Below are 19,262 nucleotides of genomic sequence, written 5' to 3'. Positions count from 1 at the left end.
TACAGGATGAGCCTGGCCCTTTAAGAAGAATTGCATTGTGAGAAGTTGAGTCTTCCCTCCCTCATCTGTCTGCACCGCCCATTGTCTTCTGCGTCCTGATTGGCTACAGACCATCGCCTTGGTGCCGCCCTGCCGTACCTCCTGTGTCATTGCTAGATTGAGTCTTTGTATGTTTGCAAGTGTATAAAGTGTATGGTGAGGGGTTATACACCCATAAAACATACATATATAACAATTGTAAAATAATGAAGTTGGCTACTTTCACTTATTACTGGCTGTGGTCGGAACTTTCCACCCCCGATAAACAAGAGAACACTGTAATGTGTGGATCCCAAAGGAAATTACAACTGAAGAGGTTCCAGGCAACTATAGGACAGTTAACTGAACAGCATTTATTGAATGTATATGATCCCAATGATGGTTCTATTAAAGATGGACATAACAATCAATTCATGTTGAGCATAATGTTTATTATGTGGGGAAGTGATTGATGATTAATCATGTCTTAAAGGCTACCAACAGAGATGCTGGTGGTTCAGTCCCACTAGTTTTTGTCCTCAAAAAGAACAAGATTGCATCTGCTACTGTACACTACAAGAAGATAGAAACAATAGAAATCAAGATGATAGAAATGCAGTCAAAACTACAGTGTTTTACGGGCTGTTCATATTATGCGATGTCATAAATTACCTTCCTAACTGATTGCTTGTAATTACAGTCAACAAGTATCCATCAAAAAGTTGTACACCCTACCAATAATCTAGTGATGTCATCTTTAGGCTGATATACACTGTACCCTTATCGGGTTACACACCACAATTTGATTCTCCTGAGTCATCGGATAAAAGCACTATTGTGCAGTCTAGCCGGTGTGTTGTTTCCATCGTGTTTGTATGTGTGTGTGCATGCTTGTGCATATATGTGTGTAATTGCAGTATGAGAAGAGGTCTATTGATGTCCCAATACATGCATGAGCATGCGTATGCATCGCAATGCATCTATAAGACACTTAAAAGGAATGGAATCCTGAGCACTCATGACTTGGGCTAAATTTTGCCTGATTACCACATTGACAAGCCGCAGGGTGTCCAGGGTGTTTGCACGCAATCAGCCTTGCAGCTCAAAGGCACCAATGATAGATTGTAGCAAAGAGGGGGAGGGAGATTGACTCATCATTTCATCGTAACTTGGACGCATTGGTCTCCATTAAATGCACATTCGGTTTAGTTCTTTGGGGGCAGGGTTGTAATTTCTATAAGAATATACTGTATGAGGTGCCCATGAACCATTGCCAGTGTCAGAAACACTTTTGAAATAGGCATCTTACTGACGGGTAGGTTATTAATTTTTCTACACAGAAGAGTACAGTGTACCCCTGTTTTCATACGCCAATGTTTTCGTAGGATTCGTTTTTTCGTTTTTTTTAATAATCGTGACAAATATCTCATTTTTTCTGCATTTCTATGATATTTTATGATGTTTATCTTCATATATATCAAGCATTGTGCTCATGGGACTGTCAATGCTGCTTATGAGGTGTTCAAGCACACTGTTACTCTGAGTGGCAAATAGGCTTTGGGACAGATATTGAGTACGACTGCAAAATAATCCACCATCGTTCCATTCGGGGTGAAAAACACTACTTGAAGAAGGAAGTTAGCAAAACACGAAGGTCGTGTGGCTGTCGCTTCCCCTCCTTCGTCATTTATACATACAGTAGTCCTTTGTTTACCGTGGTTAATTGGTTCCAGACCCAAACGTGATAAGTGAATTTCCGCAAAGTAGGAAATCTTTATGAATGAAATATGTTCATAGTTATAGCACAAAAAACGTTTACGATTTTCCAAGTTTTAACATTATTAGAGCCCTGTAGACATAAAATAACATCCCTATAGTCACCTTCACACTTTTATTACCCAACACAGTAGACATAATAAAAGAAAATACGACATATTAGACAAAAAATAAATAAACATAACATAACATCCTTGTTGATTTTTTTCTGGACCTCATACTTCCTGCAGTGGATATTTTCTTATGAATATATGATAGGTTGTAAATTAGTCAGCCTTTTTATTTTAAACAGACACAGGGCATTAGAGTATGTCTTACAGGCAGATGCTCAAAAAAAATATTTAAAAAATAATTTACTAGGACTTTATTCATGCAGGTATGGGGGCTAAAGTTTACTTACAACCTTGCAGCAGCTAATACACGCAGTGGGCTCCATCTATTTTCAAGCTATTGACTTTTAATGTCAATCTGCCCAAGGGATTAATGGAGCAAAATAAACTGCAGCGGGGGTGACACAAAGGGCTTGTGACACTGTTTGCTAGGAAATGGAAATCTATGTGTGCCTTTTTACACAGGAAAAACTCCCTTGGTGCCTGCATGTGGCCGATCCGCCCCCATTTCATGCTTTGTCAATCCAAGGATGGAGTTATTCCAAAGTGACTGTGAGTTAAGCAATGTGAAGACTTGACATCGCAAAAGGGAACCAAGCACAGCCAAGGTTGACCACATTAACCCGGGGGACCTCAATTAGATAGAGGTTGGCTTCCAATTGACTCGGACACAAATGCTCACGGAGCATAGAATCCAATAACAGACATTTACTGTACAGGTGAGCTCATTCATACAACCCGATTCTTCAATCCTCACTTGACACGAGTCCTTCTGACATTGCAATGGCAGCAAGGTCAAGTGGTCTGTTTTAAACGTGAAAGAAGACAAAAACATTTACTTAAAGCTGCATGACTGTGTGAAAACATCCATTTCTACATGAATTGATGAATTGAGCGATAAAACCATTTGAAACCTTTAGAGGGCTGGAGGCTATCAATCGTACTTATTTGGCTGCTAAAGAGTGAATTCATTACATTTTGTTGTCTTTTTACTTTATGCTACTAAATTCTATCTAGAATTCGACTAACTCTTTCATATGCCTTTTCATTTTTCATTTTAACATTAAGCTCAGTGATGCTGCTTTGCTGAGTTCCGATGACAATATTCTGTGCAAGCTGTTGTGTTAATGATGCCATATGTCCTGATTTTGCTTGTTTATTCTCCTTTAAGAGGCTCTTGAGGAGTATTATGTCAGTTTGAAAAAATGGCATCAATGTGAAAAAAGTATCATTATCCTCTATCTCACTTTTAGAGTTCAGTCATGTATTATTTTAAATCATACATGCATCAATATTTCATGCTAATGAATATGTCTTTGAGTGCAGGGTTATTACTAGTATGGCCTATGTGCCAAGTGTGTCTAACTGTGTTCGGTGCTGGTCGTGCTGATGAATCAATTATGCATGTGTCCATTGATGAAACAAAATGCATACATGGTCTTTTTAAAAGGTCAAGAGCAGTCGTGTTGCAGAGCAGCGTGATGAAGTCAATAACACCTCCACCCTCCGCTTGTGGCCAGGGTGTTACAAAACATCTATGTTACAAATACCCTCAAAAATGTAGTATTCATTTTGGGTTCAGCCTTTCTGATGCTGCTTGTGAATTTGTAAAAGATTAGCTCCCCACGAACGTTACGTTCCATGACTAATGAATGATAATGTAAGACTCAATATGACTCAGTAGAGAAGTTATGTGAAACATAAACTTATGTTTTAATTTTTGTGTCTCACAGCAACTATGGTGCCGAACAAAGTGTGAAATATCAACGCTTCATGAAAAAACATGATCGGTGATGCAAAAAGATACACACATGTAAAAATTGTGGGATTGTGGGCTCTATATTTTACGTGTGTTATCACTAAGGCTGTGAAAAATAATGCATTAATGGCGGTAAACGGTTGTTTGCAATTATCGCATGTGCACCAGAGCAAGCACACCTCACTGTTATGACGGCAGGGGGAAGCATAGTAGCGCGTCCCCACACAGTCACACAGAGTCTGATGCTCTTTCATAACTTTATTCTGACCTGAGCGCATCAACAGCAGTACAATTCCAACACCATATACTGTATGCATCTCCAACTGTGTGTATGTAAATGAACAGGATGATAAAAAAAAACATGAAGTTAATTTGGATGTACACCTTTCTACATTTAAATATGCTGGAAAATACATTGAGAACGAGTCAATTTACCTTGAATTACATGATGCCTTTGAATGCAACCCCTCATTGCTCATAATAACACGATTTAAAGTGTGATTCAAATGTTCTGCGACTAGTTTTAGAATTTTAGCTTGATTGACATCTTCAGTTCATTCAGAGCATTAATACACACAAATATATACATAATCCTGTCTTGTCTCTTGTTTTTCTGTTAATTAAATACCGTAAAAATTGGCATACTAATAGTGATTAATTGTGATTAATTCATTTAAGAACTGTGATTAATCAAATTAAAATTTGTAATAATTTGACAGCCCTAATTATCACATATTTGTAAATTATTACCGATTCAAGGTTAATGTATGTGTTTTCTGCGGACAAAATAGAAAAAATATTATAAAAAAATTATAAAACAAAAACGTATGTAATGTAAATGTATTTCACTCTAATGTTTGTTTTTTTTTTCAGATCATATGGCCAATAGGAGGAGTGCAGCCAGGAATTCTGGACACCCCCTTTTTATTATCAATTTTTGGGGCCTCTGGTAGTCGTTGTACTTTTGATGGGTATCAAAATTGGCTGCATAAAACACTGATCGGTGCATCCTTACTTGTTTACGTCTGTTTCCGTCATTTTATGCAGTTTACCTAAGATTCAAGCTATTATTCAATTTCTCCTGCCACTGTCTATGTAGATTTGAGTCAGGCAAACTGCACTGGCCCTGCTTGGCTGACACTTCTCATCTCTCATCCAGAGACAGCACACGCTCCATCTACCGAAAGAATGTTACAATCACACATTCAGGGGATGTATGTCTACCGCCCGCATGCTTCCATTCCCGTCTTACGCTCTCCTCCCTGCATCTCCATATGATGAATGGCATCTATCTCACAGCAGTTAACCAATTATTCTCCATTAATCTGAGGTGTCACTGCTGGAAACACAGCCAACACGGAGGAGACTGCATGACGTTTTTACACCTGACAAAACCCACACAACCATATCATACGAGACTACCAGGCCGAAAACCTGAGAATATTGCTGGTGTCACCATGGAAACGGGCAGAGAGTTCGAAGAAAATTGGAAGTGGCAATCACAGGTCCAAAGAAAACCTAAAAAACTACGATACATCGTGAGTTATTTTGATATAATCAGTTCATCTGTATTTATCACCTATGAATCCAACCAACTGTTTGGAGGGGGAAGCATGATGCCATTCAAAACCTCAGTGTTAACGATGAGAAAATTTGGCTCAGCAAATGGCATTGCAACTCAGCTTTTTAACACACCTTACAGAGCTCACACCTCAACTGACTTGTTTGCGCAATATAAGTTCATCAATATTGTGGCACCCTTGAATCGCAAAGGAGCTTGCTGAAAGAATGTAGTCTTATTGCAGCCAACAAATAGCTTGACAACACAGCTGCAACACTACACAAAACACCTACCTTACTCATGGTATGAAACACATAACTAACACACTTGGACTACTATATGGGTATTAAAACAAACATGCATTAACAAGTATGTAAGTGAGTTTTTCCCCTTTCTGAATGGAATCTTTCCGAATGACCTTTCCGAAAACAATAGTATACATGGAAAAGAATATTTCAATCTCTTGTCTACACTTAAGACACTTAAATCGAATTGGGGGAAAGGAATATTCCATCCCTGTGAATCCGATTATATCCATTTGGATTGGCACTTTTCTTTCAGAATGAGGTGTATACAAAGGTTAAATTATTTCAGTTTCAGAAAATAAACCGAATGTAATTTGGGTCCATGTATACGTGGCTTGTGTATTTACAAGGTGTCAGTAAAGCATACTGGGTAACCCAAACAACACATATCTTTTTTCTAAACATCTACACATGTCATAAGGCACATACAAGCCAACACCTTCATGTTCTGTTATAAATAAGGTTTAAAAACATGAGATAATGTCACACAATTCTTATGACACATACACCAAAAAGCTCAGTTTTAGCCGTTTACACGCAAACACTGCGTGGGAGTTTTTGAGAATCACCACTGTGGCCAAATTTTCATGGCCAATTATGCCCATTAGATGACTCAGAGGTGGGAAAAAGTCAGTGTTTTGTAAGTCTCAAGTCTTTAATCCCAAGTCTCGAGTCATGTCTCCGGTAAAGACGTTCAATTCCAAGCCAGGTCTCAAGTCAGATTTTCACATTCTTATAAGTCATAACCATTCATTCATTCATTCATTCATTTTCTACCGCTTTTCCTCACAAGGGTTGCGGGGGGTGCTGGAGCCTATCCCAGCTGTCTTTGGGCGAGAGGCGGGGTACACCCCGGACTGGTCGCCAACCAATCACAGGGCACATATAGACAAACAACCATTCACACTCACATTCATACCTATGGACAATTTGGAGTCGCCAATTAACCTAGCATGTTTTTTGGAATGTGGGAGGAAACCGGACAACCCAGAGAAAACACGTCATGTAAACACTTTGAACTAAAGTCTAAAACGTTTGCTACGTACACAAATGGTCTATCTTTATTTCAATTATTGTTTACCCATCTGTGTAGGTTGGCTGCAATAAAAGGTCAGTGTCTGAAGTGATCCCCATTAGCCTCAAACACTGTATAACGCCAATCCAAAGAATCCCAAACCAAATACCATTTAAACTGCACATTTTGGAGGGGCCTTTTATTGTAGCCAACCTGTGCAATAATTGTGCTGTCTAATCAGCATCTTGTAGATGAATTACTACTACTACTACTAACTACTTTGAGTTGCCCTATTTGGACAATTGTCCGAAACCTCATTCAGTAAATCAGATGTTATGTTTGATATCTTCAATTGAAGCAAGAATGAAACAAGTGAAGAACTCTTATGAATTACTAATTAGCAAATAAAATTACTAATAAATTACTAATTATAAAATCAAATGCCAACACACTCACTGAAAATGTCATCAAGTCATCAGACTAAAGTCCAAGTCAAGTCCAAAGTCTTTGTTGATATTGTCAGTTCGCATCCAAAGCCATCAAAATTGTGACTTTAATCTGACTCGAGTCCAAGTCGCGTGACTTGAGTCCACACCTCTGAGAAGATTACATCACCTAGCAACCCCTACACCCTGCTATACATTATTATATAAGAATAGGAGGTGTCTCCAAATGAAACCAAATGAATGGGTGTCACTACCGTGTGTGTCATGGAATGCCAACTTACTCTGCCAGCTCTTCAAGGCTCCGGTACACATCATCCTCATTCAAGGTTGTGTCCTCAGTGGGGAAAGGCCTGATACAAAAAAATAAGACAAAATGAGAGGGTAAAAACACTTTATTCAAGAACAAGAAAAAACACTTGGCAAACTGTGTGTTCTTTCTGTCAGATTGTCACTCCCAGGTGCATCACTTCTGTGCTGTCACTGTGGGACACATTTATGAGGGAACCCCATCGGTCATAAACAACATTGTCAAAACATGTCAGCCCGCTACTCATGACAGATAAAAAAACGCATCTTCCCATCACTAACTTTCTCCGAAGCCCAGGAGAGGAAACATCATTTTTCCAGATTGATGGTTCAGTGTCAAACATGTTGGACATTTCAAGGACTCTCATAGACAACGTAGAACAACATAAAGCATGACAGCAAACTCTCGATGCCGATTGATGGACTATGATGGCTACAAGTCAAAAAGGCAATAATATAGAACGGTTGGTTCATTTTGACCCTCTTTAAATTTCACATCCTTGTTGCCAAAGTCATAATAAACCTCAGACTCGATAGTGAGGGACATAAAAACTAACAACTTACTGATGAGCTCATTAAAGAGGGTGGATTTATCGTTAATCCTAAAGATGTGTGCTCTCCGCAAACATTCTAAAGTTCATGATTGGTTCTCATGATAGTTTTTTTGCCCCCAGAACAGGTGATTAAAACAAATTACAACCGATTACTTCAACGTTATGCGCAATTCAAGTCTATTAAAATAACAAAGGTGATGATTAGCAGTAATGTCAACCACACTCTTGAAAGAATATCAATTAGGTAAGCGTCTTTTCATTGGTTGACTACCAGGATTTAACATTTCCACCTTAACACTTCTTTAATGTGTTGACTTTGTTGCAACAGTAGCCTGTTTCCATGTGGGGATATTTGCATATTATACATCAATACTGAGAGGAAAATAGCAATTTCTTCCCATGCTGTATTTGTCATCTTACCCCATAGTTTATTTTGACAAGGAAAGAAGACAGAAAAAAAAACTAAATTAACTAAAGCTTGTAAACGTCTGTGTATTTGACGAAGTGAAAAAAAAAGTATTTATTTCCCACCAAGCAGAAAGAAGTGTAAGCCCCACACATTGCACCCATGAAGCACACAAATGAATCTGGTCCCTGCAGCAAGAAGCATGGTGACAAACAGACCACAGTTGATGCAATAATTGAAAATTGAAGAAATAGAAACAGTCAATCATGCCCGCTCCGGAAAGCTCAAAGTGCTCATGGTAATGTTAATGAAGACCATTGTTGAGAAGATGGTTCATGATATCAAGGGAGCAGGGACCACAGTCACCAAAAATCCACACCCTGCAGTTTGGAGTTAAATAATATACACGTGAATGATTCAGAGCAGGCTTCAGTGAAAGTGATGCGGTCGGATGAGACTCAAATTGAGCTTGTAAGCATCCATGCATGGAGGAATGGACATGCTGAATATGACCACAACAACACAATCCCCACGGTCGAATAGAGAGGCGGAAACATTGTGTTGTGAGAATCATGGATGAGAACCTTCTGGCTTGACCTACAACACCGAACATGGATCTTCCATCATAACAATGCCCCAAAAAGGTCTAACAAAGCCAACAAAGTGACTCAAGAAGAAGTGAATTGACTCAAGAGGTGTGTGTGTTCTAACAGCAGTCTTCACATTAGCAGAGTGACAGCTATCATTGTTAATGAGTGCTTAGCACGACAGCCAGAGGTCAACCATCTCTGCCGTTTTGTGAAGAATATGCATGCCCACGTTTCTCTGAATCATAGATTTAGCACAATTTTTCTTCCTAATTGTGGTGGAACTTCATGAAATCTTTAGTTGTTAAATTATAATGGAAAACTTCACATGATTTATGCAACTCTCTTCACTACTGTTATGAGCAGAGTGCAGCTTCCAATGCTTCCTCCAGAGCGTAATAACACACCCACATTTGACGACCCCCTCCAATGAAATGCACACTATATTATAAGTTATTAATGGAGTCCCGCAGGGCAAAATTTAATTACATAGTAGTTTGTGGGGCCATGCCCTCGTATCTATCACCTCAGTGTTGTTTTGCGGAGCCAAGCACTCTCTAATGCTGCCGTTTTCATTTCTCTTAAATGGTGCAACAAGGTGCCATTGAACTATGTTTATAATTTCATCAGATCTCCTCTAACAGCCTGTCTCTTGGCTATTCACGTCATTACTGGCGCTGCGTGTTGCTCCATGTTTTCAACGCGAGTACGCCACGTAAATCCCTTCACAAAAGAATGTCTTTTTCAGAAACCCAAACTGTGTTTTACTGCCATAAAATTATTGTCATCAATCATGCTTGGTGTTTAAGCTTTAATTTATTTATTTTTTTTACCAGTAATATATTTTTAAAATCAGTTCAGCTTTAACCATGAGTGAGCTAACTAGTTAGCCTTAATATAAATTATACTGTATTTTAAACTCAAGAAAGGTTTAAAACGGAGTGGGGAAGAAAAGCCAAAAACATACCACTTCCACACTAAATGGGAGGATAACATATTTTCACTCTATCCCATCTGACATGCCATGACTGACTCCATGCAGTGCAATAATAACGGAACATTAATGACGCCTGGTGGCCAAAATACTACATACGTGTATACATGCGTCTTTCAATATTTGACTTAATTTTTAGCGCTAATCAAACTGCCATATTGTGAGGGACAGCTCTATTCCTCATTTTCTATTTGAACATAACTAAGAGTCCCCTACCTTTTCAATGAATCCCATCACTGCAAGAGATTTAATACTCATGGACGTCCAACCAAAGTAACATATCATTTCAAATATGATTTCCCAAAATAAAAATAAAAAACATTAAAGCATGATTACAAACACAGTTCTCCAGAAGAAAATGTAATGTATTGATTATTAAAAAGCCAGCTTATAGTGGGTGAAAAGCTATCCTAACTCTTGCAGGTTTTGCCCTCTTACTGTCAAGCCCTTTTTCGATTAATACTATAAATTTAACAATCCCCTAAGCATGTTGAATTTTCCTCACAGTCCATAAAGTAAATTCTGGCATAAAGGGAATTGTTGGCACAAACGTGTGCAGGACTGAGCCAACATCAGCTCCTACCATTGATCAGCCACTGTCGATGAGCAGAACAACGGTGTCGTTATTAGAAGGGAAACCGACTCAAATACCTGACCATGGAGGAAGCTCCATGTCCCTGGACGCACCTTTGCTTCTGCTACGCTCAGTAAATCACAGGGGCTCAAGCGAGCTTACACACTTTGCCACTTTAACTGTAATTTTCCGGCTTTTAAATCTGACCCTGGAACTTCTTTCAAAGTCACCTTTAATAGTGAAATACTTTTATTTGGAATTTCTGTGGCATATTCAAAGCAACGTGGAATGGTGTGTACGATTTTTTTGTTTGTGTATTCAAATTTACGTAGAGGTGGTCCTCAATTATCGGACGAGTTCTGTTCTGTAAATCAAGTTTTGGTGTAAACCAATTCAATCTCAGCCAGAAAGAAGAAAAATACTTCAGGTTGTACTGAAGTACGATTTTGACTCATCTTTCAAGTGACATAGAATATTGTGTTCTATGGCTATTTAAACATGGAACCCACCGAAAGAAAGATTAGACTGCCTTTTTTTCTGCCTTTTTTTTTTTAGACTGCCTGTTCTTCAGCAGTAAGTTAGTAAGTTTCTGGAAAATATCGGTTCCTGAGGGAGAAAATCAGCTTTGACACAAATATTTTTTCCCTTTCCAACAATTGAAATATCTAAACAACTATACCAGCTTAAATAACACAAAAAGGGTTGTTAAATCCAAATACCAATTTATTTACACATATAACACCAGGAACTATTTACAGTTTTCACATTTGGAACTGAACTAAGTGTGTGCTCGCGTTCGTATGCATGTGTTAAAATTTCCCTACAATGCTTTCTGCACTCGACACTCCTAAACACTCTTTCACTTCCTCCTTCCTGTTGTGTGTTTTTTTCTAGTCAGATCCCTGCCAAGCTCTTATCAGATGCACTTCTGCCACCTAATGGCCGTTTTTATGGCTTAAAATTGCTCTGAATTGAAATTCATGAGTCTCCCTTTGCCTCTTAAATAAAAAATAAATAAATAAATAATTACAGCTCAATACGACATGTTCAGAGATATGGCAGTATGTAGATTTCTGTCATGTACATGTAATATGAAGGTTAATGATGGTAATGAGTGCCCAAAAAGAACGTCAAAGTCAGTCATTGAAGAAATAGTTCTGAAGTAGAATTATATATAAATATTTATATGATGAAAATAATAATATTTTGCCCGGAATTGTTGCTATTCAGGGAAATAATGTTCTGAATCTATTTAATGAATTTCATTTCACCTTCCGGCATAGCAGAGAACAGCATGTACTGAACAAAGCAGATGGCAACAAGCCAAAAGAAAGTCTTCCTTTCCAAATAGAACTGGAAGGCTGATGCAGTGATAGACTACAAGGCCACGATGCACTGAGCTGACATCAAAGATGCGATCAACAGAATGTCAATGGATGTGTCTGTGGCATGGATTCCAGGAGATTTAACTTCGCCGTGAGCACACTGGTCACTTTAAAGATCAATGGAAAGCTTGATGTGCTTTCTGTAAGCATTATTTGAGACCACCCGGTACTTTTCTGGTATTTATCACCTTGAGCGGCGAGAAGATCTTTTCTTAAAGTAATAGTACTTGCATTCTAATTAGTTGAAAATTAATGTGGTTTTAGACAGTTTTAAATATAATTCTAACCACCCATGAGCCTTTCAAAGCATGTTGAAGCTAAAAAATATATCTATGATTTTCAGCATACAATGTGGAGACAGCATGCCTAAATTCCAACCAACTCCAAACCATTTCTTTTGCACTGTGTCTCTCTGGGGTTATTAAATGCAGAAGGAGCTTGCACATTTAAGAGGCTCTCACAGCTAATGATACATAGTTTTTTTAATTAACTTTTACTATGATGCCCGAGTATACAGTACAATTGAGATACCCATAAAATAGGTTTATTTTTGACAAGGCGTCGTTCACGCTGCTCCAAACCCCTGAAACAAGGAAAACATACGCATAAATTTGCCTCAGTATTATGTCACACTGTGGAACCTTTTCCAGTGGCCAAAGATTGAGAAGTCTGGGCTTCCCTGCAACCCGGACCCGGAAAAGTGGAAGGTAAAAGTAAACTTTGAGTGGAAGAAGATGGATGGAGGTCAGAATGAATATTTAATATATCTTATATAATATAAGGCTACTTCAAAACTATTCTTAAGGTTACTTAAGAAACACTATTGAATACAAGAAACAACTCATGTCAAAACAAGAAGGTGGTGGTGTTTGATCTTGCTGCCACAATAGTCAAGAATCACATCTTCAATGAAGGTAAAAGTAAACTTTGAGTGGAAGAAGATGGATGGAGGTCAGAATGAATATTTAATATATCTTATATCTTATATAATATTAGGTTACTTAAAGAACTATTCTTAAGGTTACTTAAGAAACACTATTGAATACAAGAAACAACTCATGTCAAAACAAGAAGGTGGTGGTGGTTGATCTTGCTGCCACAATAGTCAAGAATCACATCTTCAATGAAGGTAAAAGTAAACTTTGAATGTCCATTCATCATTTATATATACATTTTGAATTGTTTTCTGCATGTCAAACTATAATGGGCAAACTACGGCCCGGGGGCCACATCCTGCCCGCCAAGTATTTAAATACGGCCCGCCCGTTCTTTCTAAAGTATTTAATAGAAACTTAACATATAACCTGGCATCAAGGCTTGAGCCAATCTTTTCATGATTTAGGTAGCTTTTTTATCAATTTGGTTAGTTGTTGTCGTCTGCTGTTTACAAAGTGCTCCTGAAAAAAGGGACACAAGCACAAATAGCAGGTTACATGATACTTTTACATATACAATAATTCCAGGTGGACTGTAAAATATATAGTCTAGCCCCCCGTCAATTTTGTTAAATCAATGCGGCCCGCGAGTCAAAATCTTTACCCACCCTCGATGTAAGTCCATTCATCAAGATATAACGCATAGTAACATGGTTTTCCCCTAGGCCATTGTCATACGCACCGATGCATATATTGGTATATATGTAACCATTGACCTGTAACATCCACATTTAACAGGTTTTCTTTGGGCCAGCGCGCAAATGTGACCTTGCTTGATATAGTCATTGATCCTAATATGACAACTATATTTTCACTCTTTTGGCTTGAAAGATGTAAAGAACAACATTATGTATTGCATAATGTAAATATGACTAAGGGTGTCAGGAGACAATACACAAGATTGGGTCTTACGAATTACGAATATTATGTGTACTACTTTACACTCTTGTATGCCACCAGGACTGCCTCTACCCACCAAGGGAAAGAGACTGTACATATAACTGACAAAAGGGCTCACTCCGTTCATGCCATTGTTCTGTGGAACAAATGAGCCATGGTGCTGACACATCCCGTCCTGCCTGTGTGGAAGCAGGAGACAATTATCAAGTGTGTTATTTAGGCAATAGGCTCCAGCATACCCTGCAACCCTAATGAGGGTAAGCTGCAGAGAAAACGAACTGATGGATGGCTTATCATCCCAGGCTTAGTACCCATAAAACGTTTTTTTTTCTGAACGAGAAATCTTGCCACCTTTAATTCTCATGAGATGTTGTGACATTAGATCTTGTGACACACCGAGTACCCACCCAAGACATGGAAGACGTTCCCGCCTGATTCGGTAAAATAACACTACACTTGTCACCCATGTACCTCAAACCATGCTATTAGGGTTGAGGTCAGGGTTCAGGCTGGTTGGGGACTGCTGCCTTAGAGGACAAAGATTAGTTTCCAGCACAGTCAAGCAAGCATTGATTTTGTCACTTCACAACAGTCAATGTCAACAGCCAAAAGTCAGCAGGTTGTGTTGTGTTTATTAATGCCAAGAGGCCTGAGCTCGCTTTCTCTGTCGCTCCCTCCTTCCTTCATTTCCTGGCGTGGCTCCTAATGGGCGCGCACCATCAACTCATTACTCAGACAGATAAAATGTTTTTCACGCGGGGCTGGTGAGCCCTGAGTTCCAAGCCGTTGGAGAAAACGTCGAGAAATCAGAAGCTTATTTCAGGGTTGATAAAAGCAGTAAGAATGATTTTCTTTCTGTCAGAAGAATAGAGCCGGACCAGATTGGAGCCCTGGGACTCAGGTGGCATTACACCCTCAGGACCTTTATATCACTACATAAACACAGCACCCCATTTGAATGACAGGTGAAAATGAATGTGAAGTATAACTTAGCGAACAAGATGACAGTCGCTAATTGGCCTTATGTGTAAATTCACTCAAAAATGATCAGCAGTACTGCGTATAAATCCAAAATATGTGAAACCTTATGGTTCAAATAATACATGATAGTTAAAAATACGATTTACCTGATTCCTTTGATTTGTGCAATGCTGTGGTGGGAGATCCTTGACAGAGTGGAGATCACCTGCAACAAACGAACAAACCCACTATCAGTCATAAAAATGAAATCCTTCATTCATATGTGGTTGTACCACAATAGGCTACAGTCACATTACAGTCAGAGTATATGTGTACTAATTGATGACGCCTGCATAGTGTTAATTGATTTTAGAGAAAATGGGAGCAGGTTTAATTACATGTAAGCCCGAGGGTTTATTTGTACATTCAATAGTCTTGAGATTATTTGATGATAATCATTTGTTGAGGCTGTAACTCCCTTCATTTCTCAATGTTTCATATTATTTCTCAGTCGGATAATGTTAAATCTAAATAACCGTTATATATAGTGTGCTTAGTTTAGTTTATTTGTTGTTACTTTGTGCCGTATTGCTCCTAGCATGTGGATAAAATGTCTGTGCACATTTAAAAATGATTTGATGCTGCCTTTAAACGAGATACGACGGCAGCTTTATGGCTGAGGACTACAGATGGCGTACTTGCACGGTCTAGAGATGCCAAGAATAGGCCGACGAGGGACCCTCCTGTCTAAAACGCATAACACACAAACAGACCCTCCAAATCACAAGTCCTGCCTCAGACGCCTCATTAACCACTCGTGGGTGTATTTCAGCTTACAACAGCGTGGCCATGCCAGATGCCTCCTCGACTGGACAAAATTGTTATCTCGACCACTCTTGCTCGGCAGGTGTGTCATCCACAGCCTCACAGCACTAGTAAGAACACAATGCATGCATTTATGGCGGTGACACATCAATAACATTCAAGGTGAGCAAATATGAATAGTTAATGTGAGGACAAAGCCGACCACTTCATGTCCACTCGAGGTGAGTGTCTTCATTCAAGCCGATCTCATGATGAATTGGCTTTTTGAGAAAAGGGTGGGCATTCATGGCAGCTACTCTATGGAGGGACAACCTTAACAGGGCTTTTGCTTGACATCACAAATAAAATAAATAATGGATTGTCTCAGCGTGTGGGTAAACACCCACGTAATGTTCGTGTTCATGCTTAAACGGTTCCAATAAGGGGCCAGCCAGCTATCAAACATCTCCTTCATATGCATGCAAGGTGGATTTTGCTGAGGAGACAAAGAAAGAATGATGGAAACGAAAGAAGTGTTTAAATTTAACTCATTTATTATGATTTATAATAATCTTTTATAACTTTATTCTGACCTGAACACATAAACAGCAGTGCAATTCCAACACTAAACACAGTAGGTCCAACTCCAAACAAACACGTCTCCAGTCCATTCGTCACTGCAATGACTCTTCCTCATTGTCACTAATCAGTCCGCGAGATGCTTTCACTAACACTCTGGACATCACAACAATGTCTTTATCTACTCTCTTTATTCTACATTCTGCTGCTAAAGAAACCATCCACTTTCTACTGCCAGGTGTCACTTTCTACGGCCAAATTTTTGTCATGGCCAATTATGCCCATTAGATGACTCAGAGGTGGGAAAAAGTCAGTGTTTTGTAAGTCTCCAGTAAGTCTCAAGTCTTTAATCCCAAGTCTCGAGTCATGTCTCCGGTAAAGACGTTCAATTCCAAGCCAGGTCTCAAGTCAGATTTTCACATTCTTATATCCATTCATTCATTCATTCATTTTCTAACCGCTTTTCCTCACAAGGGTCGCGGGTATGCTGGAGCCTATTCCAGCTTCCTTTGGGCACCTTGGACTGGTTGCCAGCCAATCACAGGGCACATATAGACAAACAACCATTCACACTCACATTCATACCTATGGACCTAGCATGTTTTTAGAATGTGGGAGGGGAATCGAACCTGGGTCTCCGAGCTAACCACTACTAAACAAACCAGTGTTAGGTAAATAGAGTTTCAGACATGTGCTATATCTTACATTTTCAGTTAATTTTTATGTTTATACATACAAATATATACAAACCTGTCATTCATCTTTCTTTCAATAAAATACAGTAAAAATGGGAATACTTCAGACAGTGTGACATGGTGATTAATAATGAATTAATTTGAAAACCTTGATTAGTCTATTAAATTTTTTTGTCATATGACAGCCCTAATAATATTTGTGTTTGGCACACTTCCACCATAATTATTATTGGCTAATGGTTTATTATTTAATGTGTAGTGTCATCTTCCTGGTACCGTCCAAACTAAAAAAAAAAAAAGCATGCTATAAGAATTTAAATTAGACAGGCAGGCAGATGATCAGATCTGGCTAAACACAGCTGGGCCGTGAATCTGCTGGCATGGATCCAGAGAGGTCAGAGCAGGGCCAAATCCTGCTTGGCCCGTGGTGACAAGACTTGAACGTGCCAGCATTGGGCATGTTAGCGTGACTTACACATATCACAGGGAAAAGTCTCTTCAAATTAAATTTAGAGAATGCCATTGACATTGAGTGTGAGGTACGCTGTCAATGTTTCAATCATGTTACAATCGCATGTCATGATGTGAAAAAGCAAGCTCTGTATGTAGGCATGCTGGCGCTTGCTATGAAGCCTTGTGGCATCACGAGAAATGCTAATTTGCAATCTGTTTGTAGAGGAAATGAAGAAGAGTTCTCACATTACTAAAGTGATTAAAAGGCAATTATGGAGGTCGTTCCTCTCAAATATAGGATACTTCTACTGAAGAGGAGTAGATGCATTGGTATTGTTTTGTTTGAGCTTATAACCTCGAGATCCTGTTCTTAGTTTCATTTTGTATGGAAAATAATGCAGTGCTGGTGGAGAAATAAGAAAATAAGTCACATATTTTAAAGTATATATCTATGAATACATTACAGTCATACTCAATAATTAATAACAATAATGAAAATTACATAAAATGATTTAATAATTATTAGGACTGTCAAAACTAACACCTCAATGGTGGTAACTCAGTAATTTCATTAACAACAAGTCTGATGCTCTTTTATATTCTTCTTTATTCTGACCTGAACACATCAACCGCAGAATTCCTACACCATATACGTATCTCCAACTCACAAACACACCTGTTCATCCTGGGAACACCACTTCCTCATTCCTGAGGTGTGTTCACGGACATTCTGACTTCAGAACATCACAACATAGTCTTAATTCTGCGTGAATGTATGTATATGTGTCCAAATAGACGGAAAAACAACAAAGAAGAATAAGTTAGATAGTCTTACCGTCATTGAAGTGTGCTTGAAAATCGCAGATATTACACTCAAAACATGTGAATTCAATTTAAATTATGTGGTGTATTTGAAGCAAGCCCTCATTAAAACAAATTATCCTGTTCTGTCATTTGCCTTTCTATTGATAAAATCAGTAAAAACTAGCATATATATTACAAATAGTTGTAAATGGTGATTAATCATGATTAATTCAATTGAAACTGGTTAATCTGATTCAATATTTTAAATATTTGACATCCGTATTTCTATAATAAATATTTAATTTTATTTATTAATGTTATTTATTTTACAAAAATAAAACATGTTAATTGAATATATTATTAAATTCCTTTTACTAATCTATTTTGTATTTATTAAAAGTAATAACATTCCTACTGTATTGCTTTTATTAAATTTGAATCATATTTTACATTTTGCCTTTTTCTTAACACTGCACAAACACTTGCCTTTTGTTCCCCACACAGGATGTAAAAATGTAAAAGATACAATCTAAGTGAAGAAATTATTATTTATTCATATTATTATTCTTTTCAGACATTTTGAATTGTGCAAATGTAACCACGTGATGTTCCTAAATGTCATTTCTTCATGTTTGAAACGTATAAACTATACTATACTATGTTTACTTTGCACATACTTCACACAGAAATGCTGCAAAGCTGCTCAAGCTGATATCAAACTCCCACTGTATTCTGATCTGATGATATTAAGTAGCGATACCATGAATTCGAAAAGCTGATAAGTAAAAATAATTTATCCGCTACTTTCAGCAAAGCATACCTCCAAAAGTTCATTAAACATTTTAGGTGTCAAATTTCTCTGTCTGCTTTTTTTGTCCGCCTCAGTTTCTGTGATCCTCCCTACCTCTAATATACTCTCCTCAGCCCTCTTCTGATCCTTTGGTTCGGTCAAAGCTTGGGAGTCTTTACACGTTATTAATTTCCCTCTCATCTCCTTCTCCCCAGGGGGTCTTAACGCTGTGGCTAGCCAGAGACTAAAGCTTCTTTTACCCCTCTAGGAATATGAAAAAGGCACACAACAGAGGGATAGCTTGGGTTCCCAAAACCCAAAACTAATATTGTACCTCATTTGCCATCACATAAAACCATTTCCACTCCCTCACCCACATCTGACCCTGCGTGTCATTGAGAAGTGCATAATTGAAGGCACATGAGTCTCTTTTTGTGACATGCATTGGCTTTTGTGCATGCGGGAGCACAAATGTGCAACACTGAAAATGATGCTCGGCAAGGTTAAATGCTTCATTGAGGGTTCACGGTAAAACCTTCAGTTGTG

The 19,262-nt window shown here is 38.4% G+C and overlaps 1 protein-coding gene across 11 annotated transcripts in view; it reads right to left on the bottom strand.

Annotated features, from left to right (window-relative positions):
* vav2 (vav 2 guanine nucleotide exchange factor) overlaps positions 1-19,262 on the bottom strand; it is a 157,092-nt gene that overhangs the window by 34,835 nt on the left and 102,995 nt on the right. For all 11 annotated transcript variants that reach the window (XM_058050475.1, XM_058050490.1, XM_058050495.1 and 8 more), the window contains exons 4-5: positions 14,759-14,817; positions 7,272-7,340 (exon numbers count right to left, since the gene is read on the bottom strand). In XM_058050475.1, coding sequence (XP_057906458.1) covers positions 7,272-7,340; positions 14,759-14,817 — 128 coding nt within the window. The remainder of the gene's footprint in view (positions 1-7,271; positions 7,341-14,758; positions 14,818-19,262) is intronic.

Source organism: Doryrhamphus excisus, chromosome 2, assembly GCF_030265055.1.
Source record: "Doryrhamphus excisus isolate RoL2022-K1 chromosome 2, RoL_Dexc_1.0, whole genome shotgun sequence".
Lineage (NCBI taxonomy): Eukaryota > Metazoa > Chordata > Actinopteri > Syngnathiformes > Syngnathidae > Doryrhamphus > Doryrhamphus excisus.
Note: the sequence above shows the minus strand (reverse complement) of the source record. Positions and strands in the feature narration are given on the sequence as shown.